This window comes from Carcharodon carcharias, chromosome 2 (genome assembly GCF_017639515.1).
Source record: "Carcharodon carcharias isolate sCarCar2 chromosome 2, sCarCar2.pri, whole genome shotgun sequence".
Taxonomy (NCBI): Eukaryota; Metazoa; Chordata; class Chondrichthyes; order Lamniformes; family Lamnidae; genus Carcharodon; species Carcharodon carcharias.
The window spans coordinates 52,317,345-52,334,497 of record NC_054468.1 but is presented as its reverse complement, the minus strand read 5'-3'; the positions used below and the strand labels follow the sequence as shown (position 1 = coordinate 52,334,497).

At 43.7% G+C, this 17,153-nt stretch overlaps 1 protein-coding gene across 6 annotated transcripts in view; it reads left to right on the top strand.

The window, feature by feature from the left end:
- The window catches only part of LOC121290443 (inactive N-acetylated-alpha-linked acidic dipeptidase-like protein 2), a 999,957-nt gene extending 983,034 nt beyond the window's left edge, over nucleotides 1–16,923 (top strand). For all 6 annotated transcript variants that reach the window (XM_041210891.1, XM_041210883.1, XM_041210898.1 and 3 more), the window contains one exon: nucleotides 15,859–16,923. In XM_041210891.1, coding sequence (XP_041066825.1) covers nucleotides 15,859–16,063 — 205 coding nt within the window. In that variant the 3' untranslated portion in view covers nucleotides 16,064–16,923. The remainder of the gene's footprint in view (nucleotides 1–15,858) is intronic.
- The last annotated feature ends 230 nt before the right edge of the window (nucleotides 16,924–17,153 follow it).

The window sequence follows — 17,153 nt, the reverse complement described above, 5'->3', positions numbered from 1 at the left end:
ATGTGCGGTTCTAGGCTTCAGTGTTGTGGAAAATGTGGTCTTAATTACACCATAGACAATGAGCACATAGTGCATCCAGACTGCTAAATTAAACACCACATGTGGTGATTGCTACATTGTTGTTGGTTTGTTGCAATAACATGAAATGCAGCTATCAAATTCTCCAAGCAAATAGTGACAGCCATAGAATGGGAATGCAAATAATAGTTTAAGTGGGAGGCAATGTCTGAGTACTGAATGAATGGTTGCTGCCATTCACTTGATTCAGACTTTGCTGGCTTCTCTGCAGAGATTTCCTCTAAGCCAGCATCTTTTCCAGCACAGCACCCTCTCCAGGAGACCTGTGGTGTTTGTGAACAGGGCAAGAAACAGTGAGGCTCTTCAGCCAATCACATTGATAATCCTCACTGAGACACAGAGGAAGGAATATGCATCATGGAGGCCGGAGTCGGGAATTTGTCTGATGTGACGATTGCGCCTCTGTCCTGGCTGTGCTGGCAGGCAGGATTTTCATCACTTGGGGGGCTCCTCTGGCAAGTCTGAGACGGAGGTAGGTCGATTCCAAAGTGGCCAGGTTGAAAGGCTTGTCTCCACTCACAGAAACATCAGCAGTTCTATAGATCAGTATAAAACCCCTCTCACTTTCACTCTCAGCCTTTAAAGCCCCTTACCTCCCTCAACATCATCCTCTTAACCCCCTTCACCCCCCTCATACCCCCTTCACTTCCCTACCCTCCCTAACCCACTCACCCCATCCCTACTTTCTGAACAGAATTCACAAGTGTTATAATAAAACTTGGAAGTAATTGAAAAGCCCGTGGCCAGAATTTTGAGTTCGGCAGGCGGGCTCAGGTGACAGCCCGGGAGCAGCCAGGAAATGGGCCGCCGACTGCAATCAGCCACCGACCTTGATTTCACACTGCCAGGCCAATTAAGGTCCGCCCAGTGTGAAACAAGGTTCCTCACTGGTCGGGGAGGGCCGATTGGGGGCGGGGGCCTGTCAGCCGCTGGGTCCAATGACGACCCGGGCAGCCAGTTTATAAACGGCCTAGGCAGCCCCTGGAAGGCTGCCAGCGAAGAAGACATCTGCAGTGTTGTCAACAGGAAATTATGGATTCAAGTGTGGCTGCAGACGCCAGGCAGGAGGGCAGGTCGGGTGGGCACTGAGCACCCCCCCCCCCGCCGCTTCCCACCCCGGTTTTCTGTTGAGTGCCTCATGGTCCTCCTGGAGGAGGTGGCTGCCAAGAGGGATACCCTTGTCCCCAGGGATGGAAGGAGGAGGCCACCGCATCTTACAAAAAGAGCTTGGGAGGAGGTGGCAGTGCTGGTCAGCAGCCATGATGTTGTGCAGCGCACCTGGGTCCAGTGCCACAAGAGGCTTAATGACCTGCTGTGCTCAGGAAGGGTGAGTACTATGTACTATGTTAGCCTGGATCAGTGTGTTGAATTGTTAAGGTCTGGCCGTCCCCCCAGTGTCACCGGAGCTGGCCACAGGGGTGAGCCCTGATTGCTTGGACTGAGTGCCACGAATCAGATGTGCCCTGCAAGGGGTTCCTCAGGTGAGGTTGGCCAGGCTGCAGTGGCGCTGCAGGTAGAGAGTGGACTAATCAATGCTCTTCTATCCGTTCAGGAGAAGACGGCCCATAACAACATTGAAAGGTCACGGACTGTCGGAGGCCCACCAAACCCCATAATCCTCACGAGGTACGATCAGAACGCATTGGAGGTGGAGAGCCGGCATGCACCTTGGCCAATTGGGCACCAGGAGGCTGGGGTGTTTGACGAACGTAAGAGTGCAGTACACAGAGGTGAGAGTTTCGGATGGTATAAACATTCTTGTGTACTCTCATCAATGATGGGAGCCTCAAAATTGGATTCTCCATTGACCATTGAAAGATGATGGCACCATGATGCAGATCTCCATGGTCTCACCAGGGTGCTTGGCATGCACAGTGACAGTGTGATGACTTAAACTAATGACATGTCGTTGTTCTCCCTTAGATTTGCCACCACGCACCCAAATGCAGGACCTCGAAGAGCCACCCCTAACGCCAGAGGACCACCAGGCTCCAGATGCACCTGTATCACACCTGCTTTCTGAACCAGGCACCAGTGCAGATACAGTACATTGGTGAGCATTAGATCCTCAACTAGAATGTCCATGCAGAGTGCTGAGAGCACTTCACACTCACTTGTGGAGCAGGCGGGGGCAGAGTGTGCCCAGAACACTGGCAGTCAGAGGGCTGCTGGAGACCAGGATGAAGGTGAGTCAAAGGCAGATGATGAGCCTCTGGAATCATCCATTAAGCGGTAGATGCTGATGTCGAGCAAGATGAGTTGGAGGATCTGGTGGAGATCCATGAGGGTTTGCCTGTCATGGTTTCCATTATGGAGGGGTCCATGTGGAGCATCAGCACTGTGTTGACCCTGATGGCCGAGCGCACTGCCTCCTCCATGGAGAGAGTGGCGACTCTCATGGAGAGGCAGCTACAGGAACAGAATCAAGGGTTCCTGGGGTTGAGCTCGGACCTGCAAGCCATCATACAGGCACTGGCTTCAGTGGTCAATGTGAGTGTGGGAGATGGATGAGACACCCAGAATCAAGGCTCGGTGCCCAAGCATCAATAGCAAGCAGGGAAGTCCAGAGTGACCTCAAGTTGATGTATGAGCTACCTGTCCTCTCAGCGGGCTCCTCTCAGAGCAGCAGCTCCTCCGCCCCTCAGCCAGTGACCGTGGCATCTGATGAGGCTGTGGCGACTGGCACTGGCTGCTCTTTCCTAGGTGTGGCCAGCACACGCTCCACTGTCCAAAGGACAACCGCCAACGTCTTTAAGGCCAACAGGACGGTAGAGTCAGGAGGTTGCCTCCAATGCCGCTACCAGCGAAGGGGGAGCACCAAGACATAGCACTCACAAATGTAAGTTTATGGCACCATGAGCACAAGAGGGACTGGGCATAGGTGATCTTCTGTTGTGCAATGTTTTGTTTATGTGTACTGGTCTGGGTTTGAAGACCAGAGAAGGTTCTGATAATTTACTTGGATAGTCAAAATGAGATAAATTTTCCTTGGTTGTAATGGCCTGAGTATGTTTCACCCTTTTTTATTTAATATGGTGCAGGGTACACCTGCACTGAGTGGACTTTGGGGTCAATGGAAAGCGTCATTTCAGGCAACCAGCCCTGATGTGAAGTGGTAGCATTTATTTGGCAGCCTAGCTGAAGGACCGTTGGTTCAAAGCGTCCCTGGTGTCTTTGCCTTCCTGGAGGTTCTCAAGGTCTGCCTCCATGTCCTCAGCGTTCTCACCATGCTCCTCTTCAGACTCACTACTGGATCCATCATCTGTGGCCTGTGCAACTGCATCAAGATTCTCTTCCTCCAGTGGGTCCCCCCTTGCCAGTGCCAGATTGTGGAGAGCACTGCATGCAACCACTATCAGTGACACCCGCTCTGGTGGGTTTTGTAGTGCTCCCCCTGAATGGTCCAGACATTGGAAGCGGATCTTCAGAAGACCTATGGTCCTCTCTACCACCACTCTTGTGGAGGCATGACTCCTGTTATGCCGCTGCTTTGCCTCTGTTCTTGGGTGGCAAAGAGCCTATCATGAGCCACCTTTTCAAGAGATAGCCCTTGTCACACAGCAGCCGTCCATCGAGTTCGGCTGGAGCACTGAAGAGCCTTGGCACCAGTGAGTGTCTCAGGATGTAAGCATCATGGGAGCTGCCTGGGTACCTTGCACAGACTTGCAGAATATGCATCCTGTGGTTACACACTATCTTCTTGTTCGTGGAGTGGAATCTCTTCCTGTTAATGAAGGCCCCCGGCTGACTCACTGGCACCTTGATGGCCACGTGTGCAGTCAATGGCATCCTGGATGTGGGGGAACCCAGCAATCACTGCAAAGCCTCTGCCTTGCTCAGCCTGGCTGGCCTTGTCTGTTCGGAAATGAATGAAGTCAAATACCCGCCTGAAAGAGCTTCTGTCACCAGCTTGACGCAACTGTGGACAGCTGATTGGGAGACTCCACACAGATCCCTCACTGAGCCCTGGAAAGAGCTGGAGGCACAGACGTTGAGGGCTACTGTGACCTTCAGAGCCACTGGCACGCAGTGTCCACCCACACAGTCGGAGCTGATCTCAGGCCCAATCATCTGACAAATAGAGGTCACTGGATAGGCGGAGTCTTCTTTAGCATTGCAACTTGACATATTGAGGTAGCTGCATTGATGCCTGTAAACCCTGGCAGCAGGATCGTGGCATCTTCTGCAGCCCCTAATGCCTTGGACTATCTGCTGGCCCTGTGCACCTTGTGCCTGCATCTGTCCTCCCACAGGTCACTCCCCTGCAAGCTACATTGGGACACCTGGCCTCCTCTCCCTTCTGCCCCTCTTTTCCTCCTCAGAGGAGGTGCCTCCAGCGGAAACCACAGTCCCCATTACGAGGGTGATGGAAGGCTGACTGATACCTGGAAGAGTCCACATGGCCTGACTCCTCCAGGGTCCTTGGAGCCACCAAGGAGACCTGAAATGATGCCTGGAAATGCTAAGGATAAAGCCCCAAACAAAGATGAAGCTGCCAATAAGTCACCAGTAGTAAATATCTACCAAACTCCTCGCTCCTCAGACTGGCAATGCTGCTGACCCTTTTATTCCTGCCCATGGATGAGCTTTCACAAATTGTCAGCTGGCCGCCTGCCCATTTTTCCCATGCAATGAGTGCGAAATCACATGGGCAACATAAAATCGGCATAAATTGTCTTTTTAATGGCCTTAACTGGCCTCTTAATTAATGGCGGATGTGGCTTTGACTCCCATTCGTGCCTTCCGACTGAACTATCGCATGAGTAAGCGATGACGTTGGGACGCTCGCCCAATATCATCACGCGCTCTTTTACGCTCGAGTGGGTTGGGTGAAAAATTCTGCCCCATAGATCTGTGAAAATAAACATGAAAAACATTAAAAAACCATGATCTGATTCAGAAGTGTGTAAATTTGGAAAAATAAATGAACGGCACTTGAATAGGCACATGAGAAGCCATTATGCAGTTCAGAAGCTTATAAATCTGTTAAAGCCATCAAGGTCACATTCCCCTGGACAACTGAATAAACAAACTTTGCAGTAAAGAATCCATTTATACTTTGAAAACAGCCACAAGCTCATACATCTGTCAAAGCTTCCAAACAACCAAACAGTTGGCTGAGCAGGTAGTGAAAAAAAAATGAAAGCAATGGTGAGAGTGGGATATCACACCTGGCTGGCCTTTCAGTATTGTACAATGAAGAATAGCAGTTTATCCAGATAATCTATTATAATGCATCTGAATACTTTTCCACTTTTACAGTGCTATTCTTTCACTTGCCAGCTTGCCAGTGACAACCTGGCAACCACATTATTTAACTTTAGTAAACCCAGATATAAAGCAGACCACAGAATTTCATGATGAATTCTAAAAGAAATTTTGATATCCAAGCTTTCCTTACTCTACCATGGGTCCCAGCTCTCTATTTGCCCTGGCAGCTTTGAAGATGAAGACCTCATTTTTAATGCCATGCTCAGGTGGCAGCTACAGCAATAGCTGCTGATTTGGAACAAAATGGGGCCCACTTCCTGGGTGTCCCATCTCCATTCCCACCCTTCACCAATTTGGTTGCAGGCCCTTCTCTAGGATCATTAAGAACCCAATGTTGCCAAAATCCTGCCTCCTGGCAGGTGAGCGACAAAGGCAGGAATGTGACACAGGTTTGGCCTGCCTCCTGATTTCCATCTCTGATGGGAAAATACAGTCTTGTAGAGTCATAATAAAATGTTAAATCTGTAGACTTTTAGTAATGTTTTAGTTTCTACACACCAGAATCATCTTACGGTAATAGTATATAACAAAATGTATAAGGAGATAAAAGCAAGCCTCAAGAATGAAAATGAACAACCACTGATATATTTTCCTTCCATTTATTTTAATATTTTAACACTTGTGGGCATTTTCTAATCAAACTTTTAAGATAGGGTGAGTGGCATTCTGCAGTGGAAAATAAATGGTACAAGTTCATAGGTTTGCCGAGGATGCTGCAAAGTAATGCCACAACCTGTGATCCATACACTTCCATTTCTGTACAGAACTATTACAATACTAAGTACTACAGACCTGCATAATTATTTCTGCAGGAAAAATCATTGGAACGAACATGGGGCACACAAAGGGTTAAAGCAGCCCAATGGTTTTGGCAGTTATTGCAGTAAATAATGGAAATCAGAATATATTGCAAAGAGAATATTTGACGATGAAGCCAGCATTTCCATCAATAATGTATGTTCTTATCTGCTTGTAAATGATTCATAAAGGAGGAAAATTACTTTTTTTGGACTTGTTTTGCACAGGTCTTCCAGGCAGTGTATTAAGACTGGTCTGTCACATATAACAAGGTACTTTATCTCCTTCAGGAATGTGGCCCCAGGCTATTAATCAAATTTGATATTCACGACTAGTCTCTTCTCAGTCACTGTGATTTGTCGCTGAAAAGCTCATTAAAATGACACATGCATTCTAATTTCATTAACATCCAATCAATAATGTATTTGTTTCCTTTTTGGTGTCTTATCACAGTTTAATGCGTCTTGTTAGCCAAGTGGTTATTTATATTTATGATTTAAATAAATAACCAGCAAAGAGCTTCACTTGGGATTATGTATAAGAACACAAGGAGCCCTTCAGCCTTTGAGCCTGGTCCATCGTTTTGTGAAAAAACAATTGTGGATTGGTTGGACAATTTTCATTTCCACTACTATTCAAAATATTAGTTAAGCCACAGTTAGAGCCTTATGCAACTTTGAACATGCTATTATTGAAAGAATATTAATGCCATAAAATTTACACTACAGCATCCATTTTTCAATTTATTCTTTCACTAGGTGTAGGCCAGAATTTGTTGATGATCCCTAACTGCCCCCGAGAAATTGGTGGTCAGCCACCTTCTTGAACTGCTGCAGCCCATATGGTGCATGTACATTCAGAGTGCTGTTAAAAAGAGAGCTCCAAGATTTTGATCCAGCAACAGTGAAGGAATGGTGATATAATTCCAAGTCAGAACGGCATGTGACTTGGAGGGGAACTTACAGGTGATGGTGTTCTCATGTATCTGCTGCCCTTGTTCTTCAAGGTGGTAGAGATCACGGGTTTGGAAGGTGCTGTTGAAGGAACCTTGGTGTGTTGCTATGCTGCATCTGTAGATGGTACACACACAGCTGCCACTGTGCGTCAGTGGTGGAGGGAATGAATGTTTAAGGTGGTGCAAGTGGGTTGCTTTCTCCTGGAGCTTCTTGTGTGTTATTGGAGCTGCATTCATTCAGGCAAGTGGAGAATATTCCATCACATTCCTGTCTTGAGCTTTGTAGATGGTGGACAGGCTTTGGGGAGTCAGGAATAGAGTTACTCGCTACTGAAGTCCTAGTGCCTGACCAGCTCTGGTAGCCACAGTATTTATATGGCTGGTTCAGTTCAGTTTCTGGTCAATGGTGATGTTTATAGTGGGGGAATTCAGTGATGCCATTGAATGTCAAGGGGGCATGGTTAGATTCTCTCTTGATGGACATGGTCATTACCTGGTACTTGTGCAGCACAAATGTTACTTGTCACTTATCAGCCCAAGCCAGGACTATGCCAAAGATTAAAAAATATAGTTTTGAAGAGCATTTAGGAACATAGGCACAGGAGTAGATTATTTGCCCCTCAATCCCGTTCCATCATTCAATAAAAGCATGGCTGATCTTCCATATAACTCCAAATAACTCCCTTTGCCCCATTTCCCTTGGTTAACAAAAATCTATTAATCTCAGCCTTAAAGTTAGCAATTAATCAGCCGTCATTTGCAAAAGAAAGTTTCAAATTTCCCCACCCTTTATGTGCAGATGTGTTTCTTAATTTCACTGCTGAAAGGCCTGGCTGTTATTTTTAGGCTCTCTCTCCTAGCCTTAGACTCCCAACCAGCGGAAATAGTTTCTCTTTATCAATTCCCATTTCCCCTCTAACCTTCTGAATTCCAGAGAATACAATGCAAATTTGAGTCACAGAATCACAGTGAACTACCTACCTAATCTCATTTACCAGCACTTGACTCATTGCCTTGAATGTTATGACATGCCAAGTGCTCATCCAGGTACTTTTTAAAGGATGTGAGGCAACCCGCCTCTGCTGCCTTCCCAGGCAGTGCATTCTAGACTGTCACCACCCTCTGGGTAAAAAGATTTTTCCTCATATCCCCCTAAATCTCCTGCCCCTCACCTTGAACTTATGCTCCCTTGTGACTGAGCCTTCAACTAAGGGGAACAGCTGCTCCCTATCCACCCTGTCCATGCCCCTCATAATTTGTACACCTCGATCAGTTTGCCTCTCAGTCTTCTCTGCTCCAGTGAAAACAACCCAAGTCTATCCAACCTCTCTTCATAACTTAAATGTTTCATCCCAGGCAACATCTTGGTGAATCTCCTCTGCACCCTCTCCAGAGCAATCACATCCTTCCTATAAAGTGGCAACCAGAACTGCACACAGTACTCCAGCTGTGGCCTCACCAATGTTCTATACAACTCCAATATAATCTCCCTACTTTTGTAATCTATGAGGAGGAGGGGGAAGAGGAAGAGGAAGGAAAAAAAGATTGGCTGAGGTGAAGAGGGGCAGAGGGAGACCAGTGTGGAGCCTAAATACTATCACAGGCCAGCTGGGCTGAATGGCCTGTTATTGTGCAACACATTCCACCTCCACTCACACCTGTTGTTGTGTGTTTTGTTTTTGCTGCCGGAATGATAAAAGCAAGTGTCCCATATGCCTTTTTCACCACCCTACTAACATGCTCCTCCGCCTTCAGAATTTCCTAGTGTCATGCCGTTCATTGAATACTTCCTTGTCAAATTACTCCTTCCAAAGTGTACCACTTCACACTTTTCAGGGTTAAACCCCATCTGCCAGTTATCTGCCCATTTGACCATCCCATATATATCTTCCTGAAGCCCAAGACACTCAATCTCACTGTTAACCACCCGGCCAATCTTTGTGTCATCCGCAAACTTACTAATCCTACCCCCCACATAGTCATCTATGTCGTTTATGTAAATGACAAATAATAGGGGACCAAGCACAGATCCCTGTGGTACGCCACTGAACACTAGCTTCCAGTCTCTAAAGCATCCTTCTGGCATCACCCTCTGCCTCCTACAATTAAGCCAATTTTGAATCCACCTTATCAAATTACCCTGTCATAAAAACAGAAAGTACTGATAATACTGAGCAGGTCAGGCAGCACCTGTGAAGAGAGAAACGGAGTTAATGTTTCAAGTCGCTGACCTTTCATCAGAACTAGGATTTGTATTGGGTTTGTAATTTGTGTAATCTCTCTTTGAGCCTTGGAGTCCAAGGCCAGAATCTTTGGGTCAGCGTGCAGGGGTCGACGCGTAAAGTGATGCGCGGTGACATTGGGCGTGCATCCTGATGTCACTGTGCGTCATTCTGGTTTTCAGTTTGGCGGGTGCACACTGGAGTCGGCTGTGCGCCCACTGAACTATCAAAGGTCTATTAAGGCCATTTAAATATCAATTTAAAATACTTGATGGAGCTGCCCATCCGACCTTAAGGTTGGCAGGCAGGTGAAGAGTCCAGGCGGCCTTCGCATTTATCATCACCGGGTGAGGTTTCATGAAGTGTTTATAAATTGAATAAAAGTTTTCATTAAAGCTTATTGACATGACCCAGCTCATGTGACACTATCACATGAGGGGACATGTCTTAAAAGTTTTTTTTCTTTAGTTTCATTATCAATAATTTAAATAAATAATCTCCCTGAGGCAGTTCTGTGCCTCAGGGGGATTTCTGCACTCTTGCGCGCACATGAAAGAGTATAGGCCCCGACTCCCCCCGTCCGCACAGGGAGCACTCACTGCTTCTGGGTGCACGTCACACTGGGCCCGCCCATGTAAAATGGCAGCGCACAGCTGATTGTGGACGGCAATCAGCTACGCGCCCGCCTGCACCCGCTCCCATTCAGTTCCCCCAACGGGGAGAAAATTCTCCCCCAAGTATCATTCTTCTAAATCTACATTACACTGTCTCCAAGGCCAGATACTGGGATTCCTATTGTTGGAGCAGAGAAGGCTAAAAGGAGATTCCTATGATTTTTAAAATTTTTATGAAGTAACATATTTACCTTCTGAATAAAGCAAGGTTACTTCCTTTAGTTGTGGAGTTAATGATGATGAGTCACCAATTTAAAACTGTCACTAAGAGAGTGGGAAGAGGCGGTTTTGAAGCACTGATTACCTTGCCATGAGTAATGGTTGAGGAAGTGATCATTGCATTTTTGCAGTAAATTCACAGAATCACACAGTGCAGAAGAGGCCCTTAGGCCCATCGAGATATACTTTTAAACTAGAGGGAGATATCGAGGTGTGGAGAGAATGTGGGACAGTGGGATTATCTCTAGCAAAGTTCAGGCACAGGCATAATAGACCAAATGGCCTTCTGTTCTGTAAGCTTCTTTTTAACCTTTATTCTGTTTATACTTGCGGTTGCAATGAGCAATTCCACATTGCTTAACACAACAGTAGCACTCTTAACTGAGTCATAAATTTGTTGGTTCAAGCCCTAATGTAAGGAATTCGAAACATCTGGTGCATGGGTATTTTACCTGCTGATTTCAGTTAGATTCCTTCCCACCTGCATTGGAATGAGGTAATGGATATTTTTAAATCCAAACCTTATTAAGACTGAAATGGGCAGCAAGTGCCTACTGCCCTATGGAAGTTTGGAAGCCTCACACCAGCACTCAAGTACTTGCGAGAATCAGATTCCTTTAGGGGGCTTTATGCTAGGGATCAGAATAGGCCAGGGAACCCCTAAACTTTCCTGTGGAGTCTAGAGGAATGCTCTTACTCTTCAAAGGCCCCTGAAAGAAAAATTTAAAAAAAGATTTGAATTGCCTCACCTGCTTCCAGTCCTTTTTTTCACTTGCATTATTTGGTGGGTTAACTTAAGCCACAGTTAAAATTGCCATTGTGGCCTGATGTTGTAATTGGACCACAATCTGGATATTTAAGGAAGGTACCACAAGCTTTAGATAGGTGCCTTTTTCACCTGCATAGATGAAAATGGAATATGGCAGGATCCAGGTCATGGATAAGTCAACATTAGCTGCCTATATATTCCCTTTGCTACTATCAGGCCTGTAGGGTTAAACTGCACTCCATAGTGTTCCTAAATACAAAGGAATTGCTGAATTGTTTGGGGTGTTGTTTTTCTGGATGCAACATTAAATCAAGCTCCCTTTTGCCTGTCACTACAGAAGCTCACTAACAATCCATAGTGCAGTTGTCTAAGATATTCTCTTAGCCTTCAATATTGAATATCCTCAATCACAAGATTGTCGTGGAATTAAGAATTTCTCTGAACAGGAAGGATTTTTTTTTAAGTTATGTGTCAACAACATAAAAGTGGGAAGTACTTCACAGTGTAGATACTTCCTTATGTTTGTTCTTGCCTTAATATTCACAGTCCTCTGCATTGCTTCTCTTTCAGCCAAAATCTAAAGTAAAATATTCATTCCTTTTATAAAAATAGTATTTGTCAGTGCTGTGATCTTCACCATATGAAGTGTAAAGAGTTATTTTTGAAGTAGTAAATATGAACTCCATGATTATTGTTGTGGTCGTGTGCTGTAGATTATATTCTTCTTACACATGATTCTGGTGATGTGGAACCAGAGTTATGGACAATAACTTGTGTTTTGAAAGGAAAGAGAATTATTTATAATAGTCACGGTCTAACTTCATAATCATAAAACTATCACATTTCCTTACACAAGCCCCCTACTTTATCCAGAATTGGCAAATATTTAGAAATGTTTGTGCTGCCAAGGAAATCAGCACACATCAGTAATGTTCAAGGCATCACACAGTAACTGCAAATTAATAAAATTAAAGACTTGTCAGTTAAGAGTACAAAGTATATCCTCTGCAAGTACTTGGATAGATATTGTTACTGGAAGCCAATGGAAATCATAAACAGGATCTAAGACCCAGATTTGACGAAAATGGCAGACGAGCCTGGAAATCCTAAGTCCCCCCCTTGATCACTTCCTATTTTCCTGGGGGTGGGACTGGATTTGGGCTGGGGTTCGTGCATGCATGGTTTACGGAGGCAGCTGGTAATTTAAATCATCACCTGCCTCCACTGACGTGGGATTTTGAAAGACCAGCAGTGTGAAACCTGGCATGTACTGATTAGACCAGGTAAGAGCTGGTCTGAACTTGGTGGATTCATTTGGATAGCCAGGGTACCACTTTGGAGAGGTAAGGTACCCTTTGACAGCTCCAAGTGGTTATAGAATGGAAATGTTTGTTTTCATAACAGATTAGTTAAAGTGATTTCTATGTATTGAACTTTTTTATCAATGAGTTTTTTTTGTTTAAAATAGTGATGTCATCAATAGACACATAACTTTATTTTATGTCAGCATGGCTTCTGAGGTTTGCCCATGGTGGAGTGTATGGGGTGGTGAGGGGTGAGAGCTGGGGAGCTGTTTTTTGTTTAATAACTTTTTTATTGAATTCAACAAAGTGCTGGAGCACAGAGGCAGGCCTTTTGCCCAACCAGATCCACATCCAGCAATCTCTGCACGCATTAAGGGGCAGCAGGCCGGACCTCTAATCCAACCCCCACATTGGAATTCTCCCATCTCTGCACACTTAACCCGGGAGCAAAAATCTGGGCCTAGGTGTTTCTTTGCTGTACCAAACCTTCACACATTAAGGGAGTGTGTGCACCTTTGGTTAGTTGTTATTCACATGTACATTACTAATATTATGATTTTATTTCCGGAACGTACCAAATTTAATATGTATGTTTATACATAATATTCCTGCGCACTTGAGCATGTTTCTACATGTATGATATCCAAAATCCAACACCCTCTGGACGGAGACCATGTCAGATTTAAGATTTTCCAGATTTTGGCAATTCAACCTGTACAATGCCTGAAACTAATAAAGATCTTGAATATAATAAAGACCCTGAAATTAATTAAGACCCTAAAATTAATTAACACCCTGAAACTAAGGCGGACCCTGAAATTGGTACAGACCCTGAAATTGACACAGACCCTGAACTTGAAACAGGCCCTGGAACTGGACCAGCACACCATTTCAAAAATGTTCAGTTTTTGAACAATTCTGGTTTTTGTAAGCTGGGCTTTGGGTATTTATTGTAACTCTTTCGAGTACAAACCCATTTCCATCTGTTTCAGATGAAGTTACATTATTTCATAGTTTGCCATTGTGAGATTTGAACTCTTGATCTTGGGGTTACAAACCCAGTACCATAACCACTCTCGTAGTTTTGTCTGTTATTTCAGCTTTACCTGGAAACAATTTAGAGGGGAGCAAGATTGCATGGATTAAGGGATCAAATTATTGATTTAAAAAGCTAAAAATCTTACAAGCAAGAGAATACATTAAACTAAAATTTTTGACTAGTGTTCATTTTGCATTGGGGTACTTTTTATACAGGTCTGTTTCCACTAACATTTTTTTTTCAGTCTTTGCTCATGGCGAATTTTGTCACTGAATAACGTTCATATTCATAACTCTTTTCTTATTCCTTTCTGTCTATATTTACATTTGAATTATAGTTCTAAACTATTACACTCAACAGTCCAGTTCTGATGAAAAATCACCCAACCTGAGGGATTAACTCTGTTTCTCTCTCCACAGATGCTGCCTGACCTGTGGAGTATTTCCAGCATCTCCTGTTTTCTATCAGATTTCCAGCATCTGCAGTATTTTGCTTTCGTATGAGTTAGCACTTGTGTTCTGACTTAATTATGTCAAATGTAGTGAAGGGTATCTGTTCTAGATTTGTTTGCTTGATTCAAGTATTACTGTACCATAAAAGTTTCAAATCACATCTCATTGTTTTAAAGTTGTGTGTTTTGAAAGACAAGGGGCAGGATTTCCCGGTCAGCGAGTGGGGTTGGGGCCCGCTCGCCAACGCCATCGGGCGGAACTCCTGACCTCACCCTACGTCATTTCAATTTTCAGGTCGGCGGGGGCGCAGCCGAATCAGCTGTGCGCCCGCTGACCTGTCAACCGCCTATTGAGGCCATTGACAAAGTAATTGAGCTAGTTAAAGGACCTGCCCGTCCAATTTTAAGGTTAGCAGGCAGGCCGGGAGCCCTGGTGGGCTTCAGAGAAAGCATGAAACCTCATCCACGGGCGGGATGAGGTTTCATGCAGGTTTTTAAAAATTTAATAAAAGTTCAACTAAAAGTGATGGACATATCCCAACTCATGTGACAGGGTCACGTGTGGGGACATGTCAGGGAAATTTTATTTTTCTGTTCTTAACATTTTTGAATTTGGCGCTGATCTCCCTGAGGCAGCACTTAGCCTCAGGGAGATGAGTGCGCTCTTTTGAACGCATGCTTGTGAAAGAGCACACTCTTGGCTTAGGAACTCCACCCCCCCCACCCCAGCCCACACAGGGAGCGCATAGCACTTTGTGGCGGACATCACGCTGGGTGGGCCTTAATTGGCCCGCCCACATAAAATGGTGGCGCACCCCCAGTTGGGGGTGCCAATTGGAGGCGGACCTCCATGCACCCGCTCCTGAACTTCCCCCCATCCCCTGACGGGGGGGAAATTTTGCCAAGTAAAGGCTTCCCCAAGGCTTCTGTTGTAGGAGTAAACACTGCAAACAAATAGAAATATTGTTTCAATTCAGAAGTAACTATTATGATGTTGTTAAACTGCCATTCTTACTGCCACAGTCACCTCCCTTTTTCACCCAAGATGATTTTAGGTAAACTGTATGTACAAAATACGCAGCCTGAAAGTCAAACATGTGGCCATAAATGGACAGTATATGCATTTACATGAAAAGTAGCTAAAATAATGGGCTGCATATGGCTATGGGTTGAGAATGATGGTGCCTGACACTTGTCCATAGACTTTCTAAAGGGTTTGCACAGCAACTTGCTGCCAGTTGGACAACCAAATGGCGCAGTGCTGCCTTCAAAGTATTTGAGACATGTATGAACAAGGCAATTAACTATGTTTTTTTAATTCATTCACAAGATGTGGGCACTGCTGGCAGGGCCAGCGTCTATTGCCCATCTCTAATTGCCCTGTTGGGAAGGGGTATCTCCTTAACCAATCAGATTGAAGAATCATTAATGAGCAGGCAGAGTCTGAACCAAAATATAGTCAGAATGGTGAAGTCAATGTCAAAACAAGTACAAAAAGCAAAATTAATAAACGGAAAGAAAGATTGGATGAAAAAGAGAAAAAAAACAAGAAAAAGTTAAAAAAAAATGTTTTTTAAATCACCAATAATTTAAAATCAGAGGGAATGAGACTCTACTTGTTAAAGTAAATTTTAGTACCCGAGAGGTTCTTTGCCAGTAATTAAAAGGGTGCTTAGACTGGAATGCTGAGTTTAGTCCGTATCGGTGATGTAAGTACAGGCTGTTCAAGACTCTTGAATAGGGATGCAGACGGTGAGATGCCATTTTTACGCAGTTTACAAAAGAGTGGCACATTTGGACAGCATCTCCTAGATTCTTGTGTTTAGCTGAGCATGCACACTCGCCAGAACTTGCTGCCTGATTTGCTGATAAATGACAGTGAGCGTTGTTAGCCGCAATGTTACTTTGATTGAAAATTCCAGTCTATTATAAGTACTTTTGTTCATATTATTACAAATCCAATAAGCTTTCTATACAGTCAATGTACAAATTATTTTAGAATATGAAAAGATTATTATTAAACATTTCAATGTTAGATATTTTTTATTACTATTAGCATATGTTATTTTGTGTTTCAGAAATATTCTATATCACCTCGATGAGACATCGAACCAATTCTCTGTCATGAAAGAAGCTGTTAACCACTGCAGACTTCAGCAAACAAACCAAACCCTATCCACAGTTTCATCTATGGTGATGAACAGCATTAGATCTGCTCAGGTTTATTTAAAGGCAGGCTTGGATGTGTTTGAAAATATTCAAAGTACAAAAAGAACAAACTGACTTTTAGAAATGTGCAATGTCGAGGGAGGAACATTTTCCTCTTCAGAAGGTAGCTAGCTACATTACCGAAAAATGATACCTGAATTTACCAAAGGATGATGTACTGTTACTTATAACAGGAATTAAGTATGGGGCCAATTTCAAGTACGCAAGCAAAATACCATTAAATGGTTATCTTCACTGATGGTTAGTGGTTATTGTTAACAACTGAGTCAGACACTCACTTTAGATTTAAAATCACACCCATTTGTTTACCATCTATTTGCAGTCCATTGGATAATAATCTAATGCCAGGAGATTATGATTAAGAGGAGACTTGGTCTAGAATGACTGGATATTTCCGGCCTTCTAAGGCTGTTAACTGTCTGACTGGAAAGATTTGGAAGAAGAAATTCATATTAATAGGAATAATTCATTCAACCCATGTAACAAACCATATAGCGAAGGCAGTGAATGTTGTATAAGCACTTAATTATTTTCATTATAAGGTACCTTCAAAATGGACAATTATTGAAATTGACAAAGTCTTGAGAGAGTTTTATTAGGTTATAAATGCATAATGTGCCTTTCATATTGGGGGTATGTTATCTTGTATATAAGAGTTATTATTCAATGCAACCTGTGGAATCATGTCATAAGGTGATACGATTTGTGTAAAACAAATGCCTTGTGTAAAATAGAATGACCACTCTTCATTTTTAATCTGTCAGATGGAACAGACAAGAAAAAACTTATTTTTTGGATTGATCTGCAAAATCTTATCATAGTAGTATTCTCTGGAGTAGCTGAACTTTTATATATTTGCAATGGAATGCATATTGAGAAACGGAATATTCAGTATCTATTTAATTTTTTTAAATCAAAAAGCGCTCGCTTATAAAAGATATGCAGTGGAAACCAATGGAATAATGATTTTTTACTCAATAATGTGACAGATCGCTGTCCATTCTTTAATGTATTTCTGCAACACTTCTTTACTCAATGTGCACAAAAGTTTTAAAGTTGTAATGTCATTTTCCATTTATCAACTTAAGTTAAACTTGAAGTGCACTTGATTCCTAATTGTGAATGAATTGAAAGGTCACATGAT